Source organism: Alosa sapidissima, chromosome 3 (assembly GCF_018492685.1).
Source record: "Alosa sapidissima isolate fAloSap1 chromosome 3, fAloSap1.pri, whole genome shotgun sequence".
Classification (NCBI taxonomy): domain Eukaryota; kingdom Metazoa; phylum Chordata; class Actinopteri; order Clupeiformes; family Clupeidae; genus Alosa; species Alosa sapidissima.
The window spans coordinates 6,209,233-6,227,234 of NC_055959.1; the positions used below are offsets into that span (position 1 = coordinate 6,209,233).

General features: G+C 45.1%; 2 protein-coding genes across 6 annotated transcripts in view; one reads left to right on the plus strand and one right to left on the minus strand.

The window, feature by feature from the left end:
* On the plus strand, positions 1–10,468 carry nde1 (nudE neurodevelopment protein 1). 2 transcript variants are annotated; one of them, XM_042085529.1, is made up of 9 exons: positions 1–251; positions 1,140–1,240; positions 1,575–1,728; positions 4,087–4,235; positions 5,027–5,163; positions 5,715–5,933; positions 6,692–6,786; positions 7,638–7,789; positions 8,279–10,468. In XM_042085529.1, the coding sequence occupies exons 2-9, from the start codon at positions 1,155–1,157 to the stop codon at positions 8,325–8,327; spliced, it is 1,041 nt and encodes a 346-aa protein (XP_041941463.1). In that variant the 5' UTR covers positions 1–251; positions 1,140–1,154; the 3' UTR covers positions 8,328–10,468. The 2 variants fall into 2 exon arrangements, with proteins under 2 accessions (XP_041941463.1, XP_041941465.1); XM_042085531.1 differs by lacking the exon at positions 1–251 and adding an exon at positions 816–1,038.
* Positions 9,810–18,002, minus strand: part of myh11b (myosin, heavy chain 11b, smooth muscle) — a 25,316-nt gene continuing 17,123 nt past the window's right edge. For 3 of the 4 annotated variants that reach the window (XM_042085527.1, XM_042085526.1, XM_042085525.1), the window contains 11 exons: positions 17,424–17,636; positions 16,920–17,132; positions 16,285–16,446; positions 15,266–15,394; positions 14,795–14,880; positions 14,424–14,547; positions 13,767–13,975; positions 13,058–13,166; positions 12,346–12,518; positions 10,605–11,321; positions 9,810–9,820 (listed from right to left, as the gene is read on the minus strand). In XM_042085527.1, coding sequence (XP_041941461.1) covers positions 11,105–11,321; positions 12,346–12,518; positions 13,058–13,166; positions 13,767–13,975; positions 14,424–14,547; positions 14,795–14,880; positions 15,266–15,394; positions 16,285–16,446; positions 16,920–17,132; positions 17,424–17,636 — 1,635 coding nt within the window. In that variant the 3' untranslated portion in view covers positions 9,810–9,820; positions 10,605–11,104. Of the gene's footprint in view, positions 9,821–10,604; positions 11,322–12,315; positions 12,519–13,057; positions 13,167–13,766; positions 13,976–14,423; positions 14,548–14,794; positions 14,881–15,265; positions 15,395–16,284; positions 16,447–16,919; positions 17,133–17,423; positions 17,637–18,002 lie in introns of those variants that run through there. The other variant, XM_042085528.1, reaches the window with a different exon arrangement.

The window sequence follows — 18,002 nt, forward strand, 5'->3', positions numbered from 1 at the left end:
AGAAAGAACAAGTGAGTAGTGGGCAGGAAGCTATCTGACCGAGAGGGGGAAGTGCTGTTGCTATCATTGTTGTCACACACCCAACGAAACTTTTTGTCACGATTTAGCTAATGATATATGACAGAAGTATCGGTAATTACAGAATTAAGTTACATGATTGACATATTGATGTAACAGAGGCACCATTCGTCTGATTTCACGTACAGAAGTACCGCTATATCTCTTCAGGACGTTTGAGACCTACTGAAGAGGTAAGTGTCGAGCTAGTTAGCATTAGCCAAGCCGCTTGGGTAGCGGTTCGAGACTATTATTTCCTTGCTTTTAAATGGCCAAGAAAATGACAAAGGATTGTCGCCAGGGGAGTACAAGGTTGTCTGTTACTCAAGTGAAGAAGACTGGGCATCCAAAGTATTATTGCCTTTTCAGCAAGGTGCGCGTTGATTTTTTTTTTTAAAGCAGTCTAAAGCAGGGTGAAGTTACGTCTTCGAAAGATCAACAGGTTAAAGAACAACTCAAGAAGTTAACTTGAAACCAACATGCTGGATTTTGGGAGTAACGTTAACGTTTGGTATCGTTCATAAACTGGCTTGGTTTGCTGTTAACGAGGAACCTGTGTCAGAATGTTATTTTATTATAACGTGAAATAAAAGGCGTGTGAATACTTTGCGTAGTGAGTATAAATTAGACGTCTTGGTTTATGATAACGAGCATGGACGAGATGCCACTTGCCGGTTAATTCGGACAGTTGCTCATAAAGTTCTTTCTGGATTATGGAACACAACCATCTCGTCGCGTCATCTCCTGGGATACGAAGTTAATTTAGTTGTCCAGCGAAGTCCGTACTACTAACCGACTGTCTAAATACTAAAATGTTAAACTTTTGACACACCCTGTGTGGGGATTCCTCAAATAACGTTTTGTCATAATGATGACTTCCTCCATTCCTCGCATTTTTACGTGGACAGTTTGGCGTAATGTACACCGGTTTCCAGTGCAGTTTGCCGCGCCTGGATTTAAAGCATAGTCCGGCAGATTACGGTGATTTGCAGTTTAATTTTGTGGATTTAACAAGTCTATTAATGCGTGGTTATTGGATTACTGTCAGCTGATGTATTACTACTTGCTGGTCTTTTATTCAGGTTGTAGACATCGATATGAGTGATTCCGAGCCACCGAAGTTTGTGTCCATTGAAGATGAGCGAGACTACTGGAGGGAGCAAGCAGCTCAGCAACAACAAAGGTACCTGGGTGGTGACAGGCTACATGGCTGAAAACAACCGGTGCTATTTCCCATCGTTCCTGGTCAGAGTGTTTTTGATCATTTTACCGGTATTCTGGTTTAAAATATTGATAATATCACCCTCCTTGTAATGATCAATTAATTGCTGCTCTCTTGAACTGGCAGAATAAAATATTGCTCTTTTCATAGCTCTAGTCTATGTATAGACTATAGACACACACACACACATCTATGACGAGTACACACACACACACACACACACACACACACACTCTTTTGTAAGTGGCGGTTGAGTTTTATAGACAATGAGAAATGAGCCTTCGCTCTTGTGTAGGGTGCAAGAGGCACAGGAGGAGCTGCAGGAGTTCCAGCAGATGAGCCGGGACTATGAGGTGGAGCTGGAGACGGAGCTCAAGCAGTGTGAGACGCGGAACCGGGAGCTGCTCAACATCAACAACCGTTTACGCATGGAGCTGGAGAACTACAAGGTACCGTGCTGACAACGTTCCCTCAGGAGAATTCTGGGAACATGCATGAAGTACATTGTAAACGGAGTAACGTAGAACGCAGAAAGTATTGTTTATGCTTTTTAGTCTTGATTGAGCGTCTGAAAGACATTGCTATTGGATTTTCTGTCAATGGATTGTGAATATTCATCTGCTCTGTTAGTCTGCAAGTGAAGCAAAAGCTATGTAATCAAATCAAGTAGAATGAACTGGGAAGAAAAACACTTTATGTAGATGCGTCATCAAGGTAATCTACAGCGAAGCAATTTTTGGTACTACCTTACGTTCTTAGGAGTAGCAGCCATAATCTGTAGTTGGCTTGATCTTTGAAGGTTCTCCCAGCCAACTAGAGCGGCCAAGCAAAATGTTTACCGTCATGGCTATGTCAGTCTGTGTGTCTTGGCTGTGCCAATATGTGTATCCTGCACCAGCATCCCATTGATTCACTGTGATGACATCTCTTCCCCTAGCTTCCTGTTGTGATTGGAGTAGTCTTGAGTGGGGGTTGGTCAAGACCTTAGAGCTGTCAGGCAAATATCTTTGATTGTGAAACATGCCCCATGTTGTATTTGCCAAGTTCTCATTTATTAGATTAGATTAAACTTTATTGTCATTGTGCAGAGTACAAATACAGAGACAACGAAATGCAGTTTGTGTCTAACCAGAAGTGCAAAAAAGCAGAAAAGTGCAATGTGATATACAAAGTAGGTGGTGCATAGACAGGACAAAAGATATAGTGCAGTGTAGACAGTAGTATACAGTTGTTTTCAGAAGGTGGTTTAGAGTAGTAAATTAAATATAAGTAGGTGCAGTGTATTAGCAGTAACATTATAAGAGCAGAATAAATATGACTATGTAATATGAACAATGTATGAACAACATGTACAGATATGTGCAATGTAGTGGCAGTACCATTATAGTAGTAGTAAGAACAATATAGATATATGCAGTGTATTAACAGAATATATTACAGAAAAACTGAATAAATATGGATATTTAGTATGAACCATATAATGGATGTCCGCCTCCTTGTCCCTGTCAAGGCTGCCATGGTCGTGGACACTTCAACAGGCAAGGAGGCATCAGGCGGGGGGGCGGGGGGTGATGGGGGCTTAGTTCGTTGGATGTCACTGGGATGCAGAGCTAGAGTTTAGTAGGGTGACAGCCGCAGGTATGAAGCTTCCTCTGAACCTGCTGGTTCGAGTGCGGAGAGACCTGTAACACCTCCCGGAGGGGAGTGGGGTGAACAGTCTGTGGTTATTTTACTCAAACTCTGAGATCATTGAGGCTTTCATAAGATCCGGTTGTACTGTCTGTGGTTGGAAGATGAGCTGGTGCATCTTGTATCATTTAGTTATGCCTGGAGGGGAGGCAATAAGAGCTGCTGACTACAATCACATATTCAGTGATCAACAGTGGCTGATTGAGGTCTAGGAAGCGGCTGATTGAGGTCTAGGAAGCAGCTGATCTGAGGCCTGTATCTGGAGGGGAAGATGTGAAGAACGTTAAGTCTATGTCGACCTTATGCTAGAGACGGGGGCAAATTATGTTTTCGCCTGCATTATGTATGGCTACAGAGTCTTCAGGGCTTGTATATCTCTACTGCCTTTTGTACTCTCAGCAGAAAGTAGGTCAACAGTAGGCCAACAGCAGTTTGGACTGCTTGCCCTGTTAACATCATATTAGGTATGATGATGTGGCTGAACACATACATGCTCATCCTACATTTCACTTTATTATCTACTTGTATGCAGGAAGTCCTGTTTTCACAGATTGTAGAAGTTTGTTTTTATGCCGTTTCAATTGCTGTTGTTTCCACATTGTTTCCACAATGACCACGTTTTGTTTGTCACCATTGAAAACCATGGCAACTGATTGGGTGTCAGACAAACACTCAAAATACTGTTCCAGTTATGTTGTGTTTTCTTTGACCTTGGTGATATCATATCTGTGATTATTCATTAGGTACATTGCTATCACGTCGGTTGATTGTATGTAAAGAGACGTTACAAGTTACGAGAGTACTCCGAGAGAGTAATTGAGAGAGAACTTGAGAGAGAACAGGGCTTGGAATGCAAAAGAGGGAGGTCTTGACATGCCTAAACATGGGAGGGCATTTTTGTGGTGTTTCCCCCCATTTAGAGTTTGTCCACACATAGCTGTTGACAAGGTTATACTTTATCCAAGATGTAATCCACACTTGAATCTGAGCAAAAGCTGGCAGCTACCCTTTTAGTTGACTTTCTGAAGAGATGCTGGTTTGGGTTGATGGGGGAGTGCTCCTGCTCTTGCTCTCAAGCAGAGATGGTGCTATCATTCTCTGTGTGTGTGTGTGTGTAGGAGAAATACGAGACCCAACACTCGGAGGCCGTCAGACACATCTCCACTCTGGAGGGGGACCTGGCCGAGACGACGGCCATCAAGGACCAGCTGCACAAGTACATTCGGGAGCTGGAGCAGGCCAATGATGACCTGGAAAGAGCCAAGAGGTGGGAATTGATAATCATACTGCTCTCGTATGGTTTTGCCATTTGTGTTATATATATACATATGTGTGTTTTGATCCCGTGAGGGGAAACTTGGTCTCTGCATTTATCCCAATCCATGAATTAGTGAAACACACTCCGAACACAATGAACACACAGTGAGGTGAAGCACACACTAATCCCGGCGCAGTGAGCTGCCTGCATCAACAGCGGCGCTAGGGGAACAGTGAGGGGTTAGGTGCCTTGCTCAAGGGCACTTAAGCCGTTCCTACTGGTCGGGGTTCGAACCGACAACCCTCCGGTTACAAGTCCGAAGTGCTAACCAGTAGGCCACGGCTGCTCTATATAGCCTATATCACAAAATGCATGCTGCAAAAATGCATACATTTCCCTGGCATTTATTGCCCTGAAAAAGTCTTACATACAGGCGATAAGGGACCTGTGTTTTTAGGGACTCCGATATTTTGTTATTAGATGTTTTAGGCTGCGGTAGGCTGCTGTGCCATGGGATTATTTTTTTTCACTGTCAAATGTGTGCTCTAGCACATTTATACAGTGAACTGTAGCATACCTGCCATGTAAGCACACTACTCTCTAACCGTAGCTGTAAAAGTGTCTTATAACAACATGTATTTAAAATAAGTGCAGTGTATCAACTCATGAATTCAGTATTAAATATAAATACACATAGCACCGCATGCTACATTAGATAAAGTTGGGTCGAGTGGCTGCCTGCTTTCTGTGACCCAGGAATTTGGAATGAACTGTTACCAATCATTTCTGTGCTCCTGTAGGGCCACCATTATGTCTCTGGAGGATTTTGAGCAGAGGATGAACAGTGTGATCGAGAGAAACGCCTTCCTGGAGAGTGAGCTGGATGAGAAGGAGAACCTGCTGGAGTCGGTGCAGAGACTTAAGGACGAGGCCAGAGGTACTCACCTGATGATGTCTCACTAAAATTAAAGGCAGGGCCAGTTTGCTCTACGTGGATTAAGCCTATTCCTAGGCTAATATAAAAAGCATCCTCGGAGACCTTGAGCTCATCCAAAAAACAGAAAGACTGTTACCCCCCACACACCCCCCTTCTCGGGGTTCCTTTTTTTGCGTGTCTGCAATTCAGCAACAGTAACTTAAAAATAGAATTAAGTATAAAAGGAGCAGAGCCTGAGGCTGAGCTGAAGTGTCTCCCCCATGTAAAGGGTGAGATTGGCAGGGCAGTGTGGGCCTGGTGCCTCCCGGTCAGCTCTGCTGTTAGGAGCTGAAAGGCTTCTTTGTATCTCAGATGTAACAGGCTGTGTTTGTATTTTCGCTGTCTCTGGGTTGGTTTGTTCTATCTGTGCGTGTGTGTGTGGGTTGTGTCTCTGTCTATGCAAACTGGTCTGTGTGTCTCGATTGTTTCTGTATGATCGGAGTTCCTTTGTGTGTTTGACTTGCGCACTTTGTTTGATCTGTGTGTGTGTGTGCGTGCGTGTGTGTGTGTAGACCTGAGACAGGAGCTAGCTGTGAAGCAGAAGCAGGAGCGACGACCGTCTCTCAGCCTCACTAAAGACACTGACGTGGCAGAGCCTACACCCCCTCCCTCCAGACCTACGTCTGCGCTGCCCACTCCCTCCAGACCTACGTCTGCGCTGCCCACTCCCTCCAGACCCACCTCTGCTCTCCCCACCTCCTTCAACACGCCTCCAGGCTCACAGAGCAGAGGTAAGCAAGTGTTTATAATCTATTTAGATGGGAATTTCCCATCTAAAACAAAGCAGTAATAACCAACAGGAGCGGGATAATGGACTTCATGCCGTTCGGCTATACAAAGTTAATACACTTTTCTCGATGGAACTCCCCTTCACATCGGGCCGTTTTACTATCTAGATTCTAGAACGTGTATTAACTTTGTACAGTCGAATGGAGTGTCGTCCATTATCCCTTACGTATAACTCAAGTCACTGTAAAATGTGGACGGCATGGCGTCCTGCACTTACAACCGCAAGAAATGAAGCCAGAATTGATTGACCATATCAGCAAAGATAGTGTCAGAGAGTCTACACAGGAAGTGTTTTTTGGAACCAGAGTGTGCATGCTAAACAGGAGATCAGACTGGTTACCCTCTGGATTGCACATGAATTACATATTTGGGTAAATAAAAAAAGAAAATGCCTTTTTTTTTTTTTTTTTAGTTTCTTCCAGTGGCTTCACTTTTGACTGCTTAGACTGTAAATAGTTTTTACAGTCACTGATGTAACTACAAGGGAAATTACAAACGTGTGTGTGTGTGTGTGCATGTGCATGCCAGATAAGAGGTACTTCTAAGTTGAGGATATTGCGTTCACTATATTTAGTCATTTAACTGTATTGTATTCTCTCTGGACTGGATTGTGTTCTATCTGATAATGGAGGATTTCATACTTTGATTAATTATCCATTTGTAATACTGGTTGTCTTATTCCTGTGTGTGCGTGTGTCAGTCATTCCAGGTGAGGGTTTGGTCGGAAGCCCTCTTACTACCTCTGCGCGTATATCGGCTCTGAACATCGTTGGGGAGCTGTTGAGGAAAGTTGGGGTGAGTCTGCTGTTTTTGTGCCTCACCAGATCATCAGGCCTTAAGGGCCCTGTGGTTTTCCCATACAAGCCTTTAGTCACTTGATCGGGGGAATCACCACTGTTGTGTAACTGTGTGTGTGTGTTCGTTCACTAGCGCCTCTGTGTCTCCCACTGGCACAGTGGGTCCCCATCATCTGGCTCTAGAGGGCCTTGCTCTTTTGGTATTTACCACCAGTCATGTGCTAGTGCAGGACCAATGTGGTGCATGCTTCAGGACAGGAGCTTAATTGTAATGGGTGAGGGCTCTGTCTCCAGTAAGCCCGGAGTCCCCATCCTGATGGTTAGCACTCGGCCACATTCTGGCCCGTCCTCGTCCTCTTGATCACTTTCTGTGTATTTAGTTATATATACAGCTCTGGAAATAATTAAAGAGACCACTGCGCAGTTTTCTGATGTCATCCTACGGTTGCTGAGGGACATTCGTTGACGGTCATAATCAAATTTGCAGTGGTCTCTTAATTTTTTCCGGAGCTGTATACTTTTGGGGCTTTTTGCCTTAATGCCTTTATGACAGTGAAGTATGACTGGAAGCAAGTGAGAGAGCGAGATGGGGTAGGATCGGGAAATGACCCAGGTCAGACTCGAACCCAGGTCCCCATGGGCACTTGGACCCAAGTGTGGTACGGGTGCTGTAGCCAGTTACATTTTTATGCAGTGATGGTGCAATGACAAGATATGTTTCATGTCTGGTATTTCTAGACACTTCATCATACGTCCTTTCATTTTGATCATAGAAATTCGATATGATGCATATTAAGAGATGAGAATGATAAAACTGGTGTAATAATCATCTCACCCATGGTGTTGTAGAACCTCGAGTCGAAGCTGGCCACCTGCCGAGAGCTGCGCGTCAGCGACAAGTCGGAGAGCCGGCAGAATCTTCCTGCATCCTCGGGGACGCCCGGAAACCAGCGGGAGAGTCCTGACATGCAGGCCAACACCAACGGGCTCTACGAGAAGGGGTGAGGCGCTGAGGGGTGGCATCTTGACTCTCCACTATTCCTGTTCACTCATGCGCAGAAAAGGTTCGACTTTTCTTTAGAGCCCATTGTGTTAAACGCAGCTGGAGAAGGCTTCAAGCAGAAGTTTAAATGGGCTGTTGACTGTGATGGATGGTGTTGGACTCGTCTGAAACACCCAGCAAGCAGTGCTCTCCATAGGCATAAGCATGCGCTAGGCTAGACATTGTGATATGCCGTATGGTATGGTACACTGTTATTGTATTTTGATGTCTATCGTGTGTTCTCTCTTTATGTCAAGTAATGGCCTATTTTTTTAAAAGTTCTGTCGGGGATGAGCAAGCCAATCTTTCAGTGCACTTGCCCAACATAACAAACACATGTATCCTATGAATCTCGTTTGTTTGATAGGAATTGCGATATATATTTTATTTATTTGTTAATGTTCAAAGTGTCACTATAGATTTTTGTCTTCTCTCCCACTGTTTTCAGATTGGTGAGGCGGTTAGATTTTGGACCGGGACCTAAGATTCTCCTATGAGCTCTCCCAGCATGCATTGCACAGCTCTGGTACTTCACCCCATACTGCACTCGTGTGACTGACTCCCCCACCCTTCCTCCCCACTCCTGGAAGGCAGACTCCTCAGCCGCTCCACCCTCTGCCTGCTGCAGTGTTCCTTCCTCATCCCTTCCCACTGTGGAGGAACCGAGCTCTTGATGAAGCTGGCCAGGAGTTCTTTTTTTGCGCACATGCACTGAGAAACACAACTGCACAACTGAGCAGAAAGAAAAGGAGGAGGAATTTTCATCTTAAGACTCTGGTGACTTGTACTCATTCCCTCAAGTCTGCCCTAACATTCTTTTAATCCACAGCATTACATTTGCCTTTCATGTACTGATCAAGTGAGACCACTAAGTTCAACAATGAGAAGACTTTTTTTTTTTTTTTTACTGCAGACAGCTCAACTCTGTGTGTGACATGTTCTTGTTTTTAACACACTGGAGTTCCCTTTGGAAGCTGGCGGTCTACACTTCTTTTTGCACTCTTTTTTTTTTTTTTTTTCCTGACGAGATATTCTCTCTGATGAATGATGATGAAATGGTTATGAGTTACTAGAACCGATTGGAGTCGTTAAGAGCTAATTAGAATAGATGGAGTGAGAAAGTGGAAGTAAGTATGAGGAAGGAAATAAATGAACCCTGCACAGAGCCTATGTGTAAGTAGGAACGGAAACTGCGAGAGCGAGAGAGAGAGAGAGGGGAAGGTAGAGAGAGGGTGAATGTGTTTACTGTAATGATGGGAGCAGAATGGCTGGCGAAGCAGACTGTCTCATCTTTCTATGTGATCGCTCTGGCTATCTGCATTAAGAGTTACTGAATTACTTTGTGGTATATGAAATGAATTGTAAGTGGATGTCAGTCAGATTATTTTTGTTTGTTTTTGGTTATGTTTGTGGGATCACCCCCCCCCCCCCCCCCCCCCCCCCTTTACTGTTCCCTTATATCATTTATCTTACTAACACAGCAGAATTATTAAGTAGCCTAACCTGGGGAGAGAGACCGTATCGTTGGTTATTACTGCTTTGTTTTAGATGTTGTCTCAACTAGAATGTTGAGATGTCGTCGTGTTGTCTCGAGCTTGTTTTTCCAAGTTGTGTGTGTGTGTGACTTGCTGCTGTTTTAATGTGTTTTTGTAAAACGTGTTGAACGTCTCAGGGTTTGTTGTGGGAATATTTAGCAGGAGGTATGATTAGGCCTATATTAACAAACTTACTGGGACAATGTGTTGAGTCCCCCTAATGCTACTCTTAAAGCCTTATTCTCTTGTACACAATTGATAGACTGTTTGTTACACCCAAAGGCCTTGTAGACTCATCATAACTGGAAAGGTGTACTATTTTTATAAAGATCTAAACTTGGTGTGCCTTAAAGTGTTAGGAATTCTAAGCCTTAAAGTATATTTGAGGAGTAAGGTACAATATTTGGGCCTTCCTCAGTGTTAATGTTTTTCTGTTACCTCAAGTGTTATGGTTTCTGTTGGGAGAGAACAGACTGAAAAAGTTTGTATTTTTTTAAAAACGTCTTGAGTCTCGGTCTCTGAGCCAATAAGTGTATATCTCTCACTGCAGAGGGAGGGGTGTTTAGAATGTTATGAAATATGAATACTTCAGTGAAGGGTATGTGTGTTTTATGTTAAAAAGATGGGAATCGAAGAGAGAATAGAGTTCATTTGCTTTGTTCCTTCTCACATCTTTCCCCCTTAGTGGCACCAGATTACTGTAGACTTGCTGATGTATAGATATACTTCTGTACTTATTCATGTGGCTGATGGATAGGAATCAGTAGGTTGATGTAGGAGAGTAGGCTTTGTAGCTTTAACTAACTTACGCCTTATCTCGGCATTTGAAAAAGTGTCTCCATACCTGTTAAACATTCCAGTTGGTGTGTGTCTGAAACAGGCGCCGTGTTTGCCATTGGGTTTGCGTCACTGTCGCTGAAATCCAGACGTGTCACGGTGATGGTTGGTGTGGCTTTGTGCGTCACTGTGTGTAGTCTGTTCACTTGTAAGTGCTTCTTACTCTGCAAAGCAATAGACTCTCTTGTCCTCTTAACCTGAGGTGTTGTATTTATTAATGCAAGGATCCTACCAAATGGGCACAATAAAGATCATATGAAGCATTTGTTGTTGTTGTTTTTGTTGTTGTCATGATGTTTACATGATTCGTTATAGAGTGAAACAGACAGGTTGAGTGGTTTTGAAATCTGTTTATTCCCGAGTGAGGAGAGGAGGTTTCTCGAAAGGGTGGAACAATGTGACGTGATCAAAATATGTATGTGTAAATATAAATAAATAATGCTATAACTTAACATGTGAACCCCACAGTGTCAGTCAGGATATTACTGTTGCCTTAAAAAGCTATACACTACAGGACAATACATGTTATAAATTAAAATATGGCATGAATAGGGTCTATAGTTATTGAGAGAATTGCTGGCTAGTATCTAAGTGTAATGAAAGGACTATAGGCTCTGCTATCAGTTCTAGATCAGGAAAAAGGTAAATATAAGGCACTAGACGATGGTGGACGCTTATCAGGCAAAGCAGAGTAGGATTATTGGCAGCAAGGAAAACCACATGTTACCCAAAGGATCAGACAAAAAGGATCCTAGTCTGATTCAGACAGCAGCGGACACTGGAACGTGCATGGCCCAGATCTGTGCCGTATGCGTCCCAGAATCCTCTGCTCTCTGTGTGGTCATTCATAAATTAGTTTTGATTAATCTAGATTCATCTTATTTAGGTGAGCAGGAAGGGTTCTAGTCGTAGTCTTCAGTACCATTCATCTCTCCCCGGAGCTCCTCCTCCTCCTCGTCCAGTGGGTCCATGATGGGGGAGGGGGAGCGTGGTGGACCCTCCTCCCCAGCCACGTCCGAATTCTCCATGACCCCCCTGCGGCTCCCCAGAAAACTGCTCCCCCCACCACTGATGCGCCGCGGGGAGCTGCTGAAGGAGGTCGCGGGGTCGTTACCACGCCTACAGAAGCCACAGAGGACAGAAGCAGGGGGTTAAGTTAAGGCTCTCGGAGGGGGAGCGGGGAGTGTGGTTACATGGACGGAGGTCTATTGAGTCACAAAGGAACAAATCAATTGCGCCTGCATTCCTGAGGGGGCTCAAGTGAGAGGATTAGTAGAAAACATCCCACGCATGCTCTAGTGGGTTTAGGAAGATGTGTGTTCAAATCCTTATCTCATGTCAGCTACTACTCTACCGTGGCATTCATTATATTCAGTTACCAACAATAAAACAGTCAGAGAGCAAGGTGGTTGCAGACTTTAGGACCACAATACTCTATAGGCCTACAGGATACTAAAAAACCCTGAAACTTGTCATCAAACACAACTGATAGAGGAACAGGAAAAACTGGAAGGGAAAAAACGCACAGTGCTGTGTTGTAAATCAAGCTTAGGTTACTTTGTCAGTGTGGAAGCAGCAAAGATTGATGACTTCCATAAATGTAGTGATTCATCTGTTGACCCAGGGCAAACATTCAGCTCTGCGTCACAGACCCTTTACTAAGACACAGCTACATGGTTCAGTGAAAAACATGGGAAACCACTGGTGATTTGGAGAAGAGCGCTGAGTAAACTTAGCTGAGTGCTATCTTGCAAAAGCTTTTGTCAAGTAATGAGTTAGTGTTCAGATACAAGCAAGTACCCCAGGGGCTTCTCCATACAAGAACTACATAGCCGGCCTACACTCCCAAGCTAAAAGTGTCTCATCTAAGACTGAGAAAGCTCAGTTGTTGAAAAACAAAGGTGTGAAGATCATCTATGAATAACAGAATAATGAAGAGCAAATGGCCTATGATATGAAAAGCAGGGTTGTCAAACCAGTGAAAGCAGAATAGTTACATGACAGTAAGAGTGAGTCCGGGTGGAAGTACAAAGCCTCAAAACGAGGGCACAGTTAGTCAGTGCAATGCAGTTAGGGTTAGGCTGTGTGAGTGGTGGACGCATGCACTACATACATTCACAGATAGAGGTCACTCTCGCACCACCTTAGTTTGCTCTTGAGTGAGGAAACCTCCCGCGTGAGCGAGTCGTTGGCCTCGGTGGCCTCGTCCAGCTCGCGCTGCAGCTTGCGGCGGGCGGCGGTGGCACGCTGGGACTCCTCCTCCGTCTCCTCCACCTGCCGCTTCAGCTGCTTCACGCGAGTGTTGGCCTTCTCCGCCTGCGGGAGAACAGACGAGTTCAGTACTCAGGTGAAATGTTAGTTTGATTGATGAAATTGATTAGATTGGTTGGTTGATTGATTGATTGATTGATTGATTAGGTTGTGTCCGTCAGCGTATCCTGTAAAACGTGTTGAGTTGCCGTATGCATGAAAATGTGCTGTAGAAATACATTTGACTTGACTTGGGCTGCAGAGAACGGAGGGGATGGAGGGGGGTGGAGGGGATGGAGGGGATGGAGGGGGTGGTTTTGACTGTGCAGTGTGCCATTCAGTGTTATTCTCTTCAGCAGAAAACAGAAGAGGTTTCATTTATTTAAATCAGCTTCTTAAGTCAACATGACTAATATGCATGTATGTTTGTATGGTATGTAGGCTATATGGTATGCAGAGAGATAAAACTGCCTGTGTTCAAATCTAGCAGGAACCGAGTCAAATCCCAGGTGCTTATTGCCTACTGTACATGTGTTTAAACAGACTGATTACTGCAAAGTAGTATACGTTAATTAGCAGTACTGTGCATCTCACGACCACATCACCTGGTCCTTATACTGCTCTGCCTGCTTGTGGTCGTCCTCCATCTGCAGAGTCATATCCTTCAGCTTCTTGTCCTTTTGACGCACAGCCTTGGCAAGGGCTTGTTTCTCCCTGACAGAAACAAACAGCATGAAACATCAAGAAGGGTCTGAGGGCAACATGTTCAGCCACAATCGCAAGAGTCCGACAACATGTGGTGTAAAGGTAAACTGTCACCAACTGTTTGGTATTTGATCATTAATAATTTGAGATCATCTTAAGAGACATCTCCCTTTGATATCATGGTCTTTTGGGCCCCCACGGAGAGGGCCAAAAAGACCATCAAGCTCTCCCTTCAGCTCCTTTGGAATTGGCAATGGGCCCTATTGTGGTTTTTATGTCCGGTGTTTTCTTTTCCTATAGTATGTTAAATGGCTTTTTGTATATGAAAACGGTCAGCAAAGTTACAAATGCAACCCCTTACCCCACCTAACCTTTTCCCAAACAGGCCACTCTAGTCCATGTCACACCCCGCTACCTGGTCACACCTGTTAACACCCCACTACCTGGTCACACCTGGTCACACCTGTTCACACCCCGCTACCTGGTCACACCTGGTCACACCCTGCCACCTGGTCACAACTGGTCACACCCTGCCACCTGGTCACACCCCCCCACCTGGTCACACCTGGTCACACCCCCCCACCTGGTCACACCTGAGTGCCCCCTCACCTGCTCTCCAGGTCCAGCTGCTCCTCCAGCTGCTGGAGCTTGGCCTCCATGGTGGAGATGGTGCCCTTGAACTTTGACTTGACCTGCGCCTCCATCTCCTGCAGCTTGCCCCGAAGGTCCTTGTTCTGCCTCTCCATCTGCACACGCGTGCTCTCGTTGCGCTGGGAAATGGAGCGCTCGGACTGGAGCTCGATGGTCAGCTGGTCCACCTGCAGCGTCACAGAGAAGAGAGGGACACGGACAACGAGGGCTTTTAAAGATGTATTTATTTTTGGTATTTTCTTGCCTGTATTGACGGGACAGTGAAGAGTAGACTGGAAATGAGTGAGAGAGTGATGGGGTGGGGGTGTCGAGAAATGACCTCAGGTCAGAAAAAAAACCCTCAAGTGGCTGTGGGTAAAATGGGTGGAATTAAACTCATGTCTCAACCGATCCGTACCCGTAGAATAGATTTGTAAGTGTAGGGTATATTTGTAATATTGACAGTTACTTGTACAGATCATTTTTACAGTTACAAATAATTTCTACAGTTTCAAAACGTGATACACACGTACAAAACATTTGATTCTAATATTCTTCCATATGTCCCCTGATAGGTCCACACATGTGCTGTTGTACATCATGTGTATCACCTCGTAGCTGTACAGTTTGCCCCACCTGTTGGATGCTCCGTCTGAGCTTGTCGTTGACGCTCTCCAGGTTGCCCTGCTCCTCCTCCAGCTCCTCCTCCAGCTGGGCGATCTTCGCATCCAGGCGACGCTTATCTTCGCTGTTCATTGTCCTACAAACACAGGCTGGCGTCACACTCGGGAACAAAAACAGAGCAAACTCCACTCTTTAGTAGTAAGAGATGATCATATGTCTTCTCTTCACAGACTGGTGTCACATTCAGGCAAAGCAAAGGAGCAAACTCCACTCTTTAGTAGTAAGAGATGATCATAATAAGTCTTCTCTTCACTGTTGCTGATGACCTCTGTTGCCCGTTTTAGAGCGTTGGATTTGTGACGTAAGATCGTCCTGCTACTCACTTTCCGGAGTTGCTGGCCAGCTCGTCAGCCATCTCGTCCCTCTCGGCCTCTGCCTGCTTGCGAGCCCTCTCTGCAGCTGCTAGCTCCTACAGGCAGAGTAGGACAACATACAGGTCAGCTGGACCCTCACAACTGGCTTCATTTTTTCATGCCAACTCAGTGATGGTCACTGGCAGAAGCCTTGTAATGCAAGTCATCACTGCTCATGAGCATTATGTTATTTACTGCATCTCTGTTGTTGTATTGTATTGTTGGGTGTCCAGTTGGCTGTGTGGTTGAACCTTTCCTAAATATTGGGATTATGATTTGGGTTTGTTATGATTTGGGTTTGTTATGATTTATGTATCTTCTTACTACCCATAAAAATAGATTTGAAAATGTGTTCCTATTGTCAGTGTAAGAGACTGTGTCTTCTCTGCCGATTACAGTGAAATCCAGTAAACCCAGGCGATATAAGCAATGCATCAATACCTCCTGCAGTTGCATGAAATCAGTTTCTATGGCCTTGGCCCTCCGCTCAGACTCCCTGTGATTGTTGAGCGCCTCCTTCTGGGCAGCACGGGCGTCGTCCAGCTCTCTCTGGATGTCTTTAATCTGGCCCTGTGGAAAGACAGCCATCCAGTGTTGCAGCAGTGTGACATGGTTAAGGGGATAGATCTCATCTATAGTCTGCAGTGTTGCAGCAGTGCAGCAGGGTTAAGGGGATAGATCTCATCTATAGTCTGCAGTGTTGCAGCAGTGCGGCATGGTTAAGGGGATAGATCTCATCTATAGTCTGCAGTGTTGCAGCAGTGCGGCATGGTTAAGGGGATAGATCTCATCTATAGTCTGCAGTGTTGCAGCAGTGCGGCATGGTTAAGGGGATAGATCTCATCTATAGTCTGCAGTGTTGCAGCAGTGCGACATGGTTAAGGGGATAGATCTCATCTATAGTCTGCAGTGTTGCAGCAGTGCAGCATGGTTAAGGGGATAGATCTCATCTATAGTCTGCAGTGTTGCAGCAGTGCAGCATGGTTAAGGGGATAGATCTCATCTATAGTCTGCAGTGTTGCAGCAGTGCAGCATGGTTAAGGGGATAGATCTCATCTATAGTCTGCAGTGTTGCAGCAGTGCAGCATGGTTAAGGGGATAGATCTCATCTATAGTCTGCAGTGTTGCAGCAGTGCAGCATGGTTAAGGGGATAGATCTCATCTATAGTCTGCAGTGTTGCAGCAGTGTAACATGGTTAAGGGGATAGATCTCATCTAGTCTGCAGTGTCTCTGGCACGGCGCTGTTCTAACTTCTACCTGCCATATTTTAAACCTTTACATGCTATATTTTTAACCGCACATGAAGTTAACTTCATCCTTGTCCAAGATCTTCCTTGTCCACGAATGATGGCCAGAAGACTCCAATACAGAAGACTCACTTGATACTGTATATTTATCTGAAAGAGTTTTACTTTTTAAATCTGAGCTTTCCATGCTATAGCTGACCGCAGAGACTCACCTGGACTTTACGCAGCTGTTTCAGGGCCTCCTCTCGCCCCCTGCAAGCGGTGTCAAACTGATCCTCCATGTCCTTGAAGTCTCCCTCCAGCTTCTTCTTGGCGGCGGCAAACAAGGACCTCTGCTTGCGCTCATCCTCCAGCTCTGCCTCAAGTTCACGCACCTGAAAAAATGCAAATATACCAGAAAATATGAAACATATGATCAGATTTATAGCACTCTGGCATGGAAAGACTCCTTCAGGCATTAATATAATAAACATTTAAGTAAACATTTAAAATAAGAGCCTTCGATGTCGGCTCTTCCTATCATTGTGAAGCAGAATTCACCAAGCGTTGGATTGTTCACCCACTAATAGGGAACGTGAGCTGGGTTTAGACCGTCGTGAGGGTTAGTTTAACCCTACTGATGATGTGTTGTTGCACCACTGATGGTCTTCAGTCTATGAATGCTTGATATGCTTGTAACAACTATAAACATTTGTGCCTTTATCAAATGTGGTTATATGCCGGAGGAAATTCAAAGATCATGCATTCATTGACAGCTGCAAGTAAGATTTTGACACAGTAAGACACATTGTGAAGAAAACATGATTGTGACATCCGTGGTGGATTCCAGAAGAGGCCAGTAGGACACCTGTTTGACCAGTTGCTTCTTCTTCTCCTCTCCCTGCTCGTCTCTGCCTTGCAGGTCGCGTTCAAACTGGCTCTTGAGCGCCTGCATGTTGACCTCCAGGCGGAGTTTGGCGTCCTCTGTGGCCTGCAGCTCGTCCTCCAGCTCGTCCATGTGGGTGCGCATCTCGTCCACGTGGGTCTCCAGTGTCCGCTTGGCCTTCTCCAGGTCATGCACCTGACAGAAGAGGAACCAGTGGGAAAGACTTTACCATCAACAGGTGGTCATTTCTCACAAATGGTTAGTGGGGAAGATGGTCTTCATTCTATGAATGCTTGATATGCTTGTAATGAAATTACTTTATCATTTATATATAAATAATAGACATAACTATATGTGAATAAATACACAGTGACCTGATATAGTCACACGATCAATACATGTGGGAAATATTGACTGTATCTGCCTAGTATGTATAGTGTCTCCATCTATATCCATGTTTATTTCAACAGCAGATGACTGACTCACATATTTGCCCACGTCATCCTTGGAGCTGACCAGGTCCTCCATCTCCACCTTCAGGCTCTTGTTGACCTTCTCCAGCTCCTCCAGACAGGCCTGCGCCTCCTCCAGGTTGCGAGCCAGCGCCAGGGCCTTGGTCTCCTTCTCCCTGGCCTCAGCCTCTGCACGGTCCCGCTCCTCAGCGTTCTTACAGGAGAGGCTCTTCTCCTCAGCCAGCATCTGCAGGGGGACGCAGTCAGTCAGTCAGTAGTTAGGTAGTTAGTTAGTTAGTAGATTGGTTGGTTACTTAGTAAGTTTCTTGTTCCCGGAGGGAAATTCAGTTTTAGGGAGATGGGAAGGGCTTTACTGGTGTACTGGAGGTGCTGTGGGGGACTCGACACAATTTGGCTTGACCAGGTTATTGATGGGAACACTGCCTAACGCTCTGGGGTGTGTTTCCCAAAACCATAGTTGCTAACCTGCTAACCTAACCTGGGAAATTGCATTGCAACCAACAAAGTTAGCAACTGTGGTTTTGGGAAACGCGCCCCTGGACTGCTTGTGTTTGGAAATTTGACAAGTTCCATTTCATGGATGAGGTTTCTA

Excerpts from the sequence above, each read along its gene's own strand:
- nde1 (XM_042085529.1), top strand. The coding sequence starts at position 1,155 with ATGAGTGATTCCGAGCCACCGAAGTTTGTGTCCATTGAAGATGAGCGA. Across the intron at positions 4,236-5,026 it reads GACCTGGAAAGAGCCAAGAG|GGCCACCATTATGTCTCTGG; the intron begins GTGGGAATTGAT and ends GTGCTCCTGTAG. Across the intron at positions 5,164-5,714 it reads ACTTAAGGACGAGGCCAGAG|ACCTGAGACAGGAGCTAGCT; the intron begins GTACTCACCTGA and ends GTGTGTGTGTAG.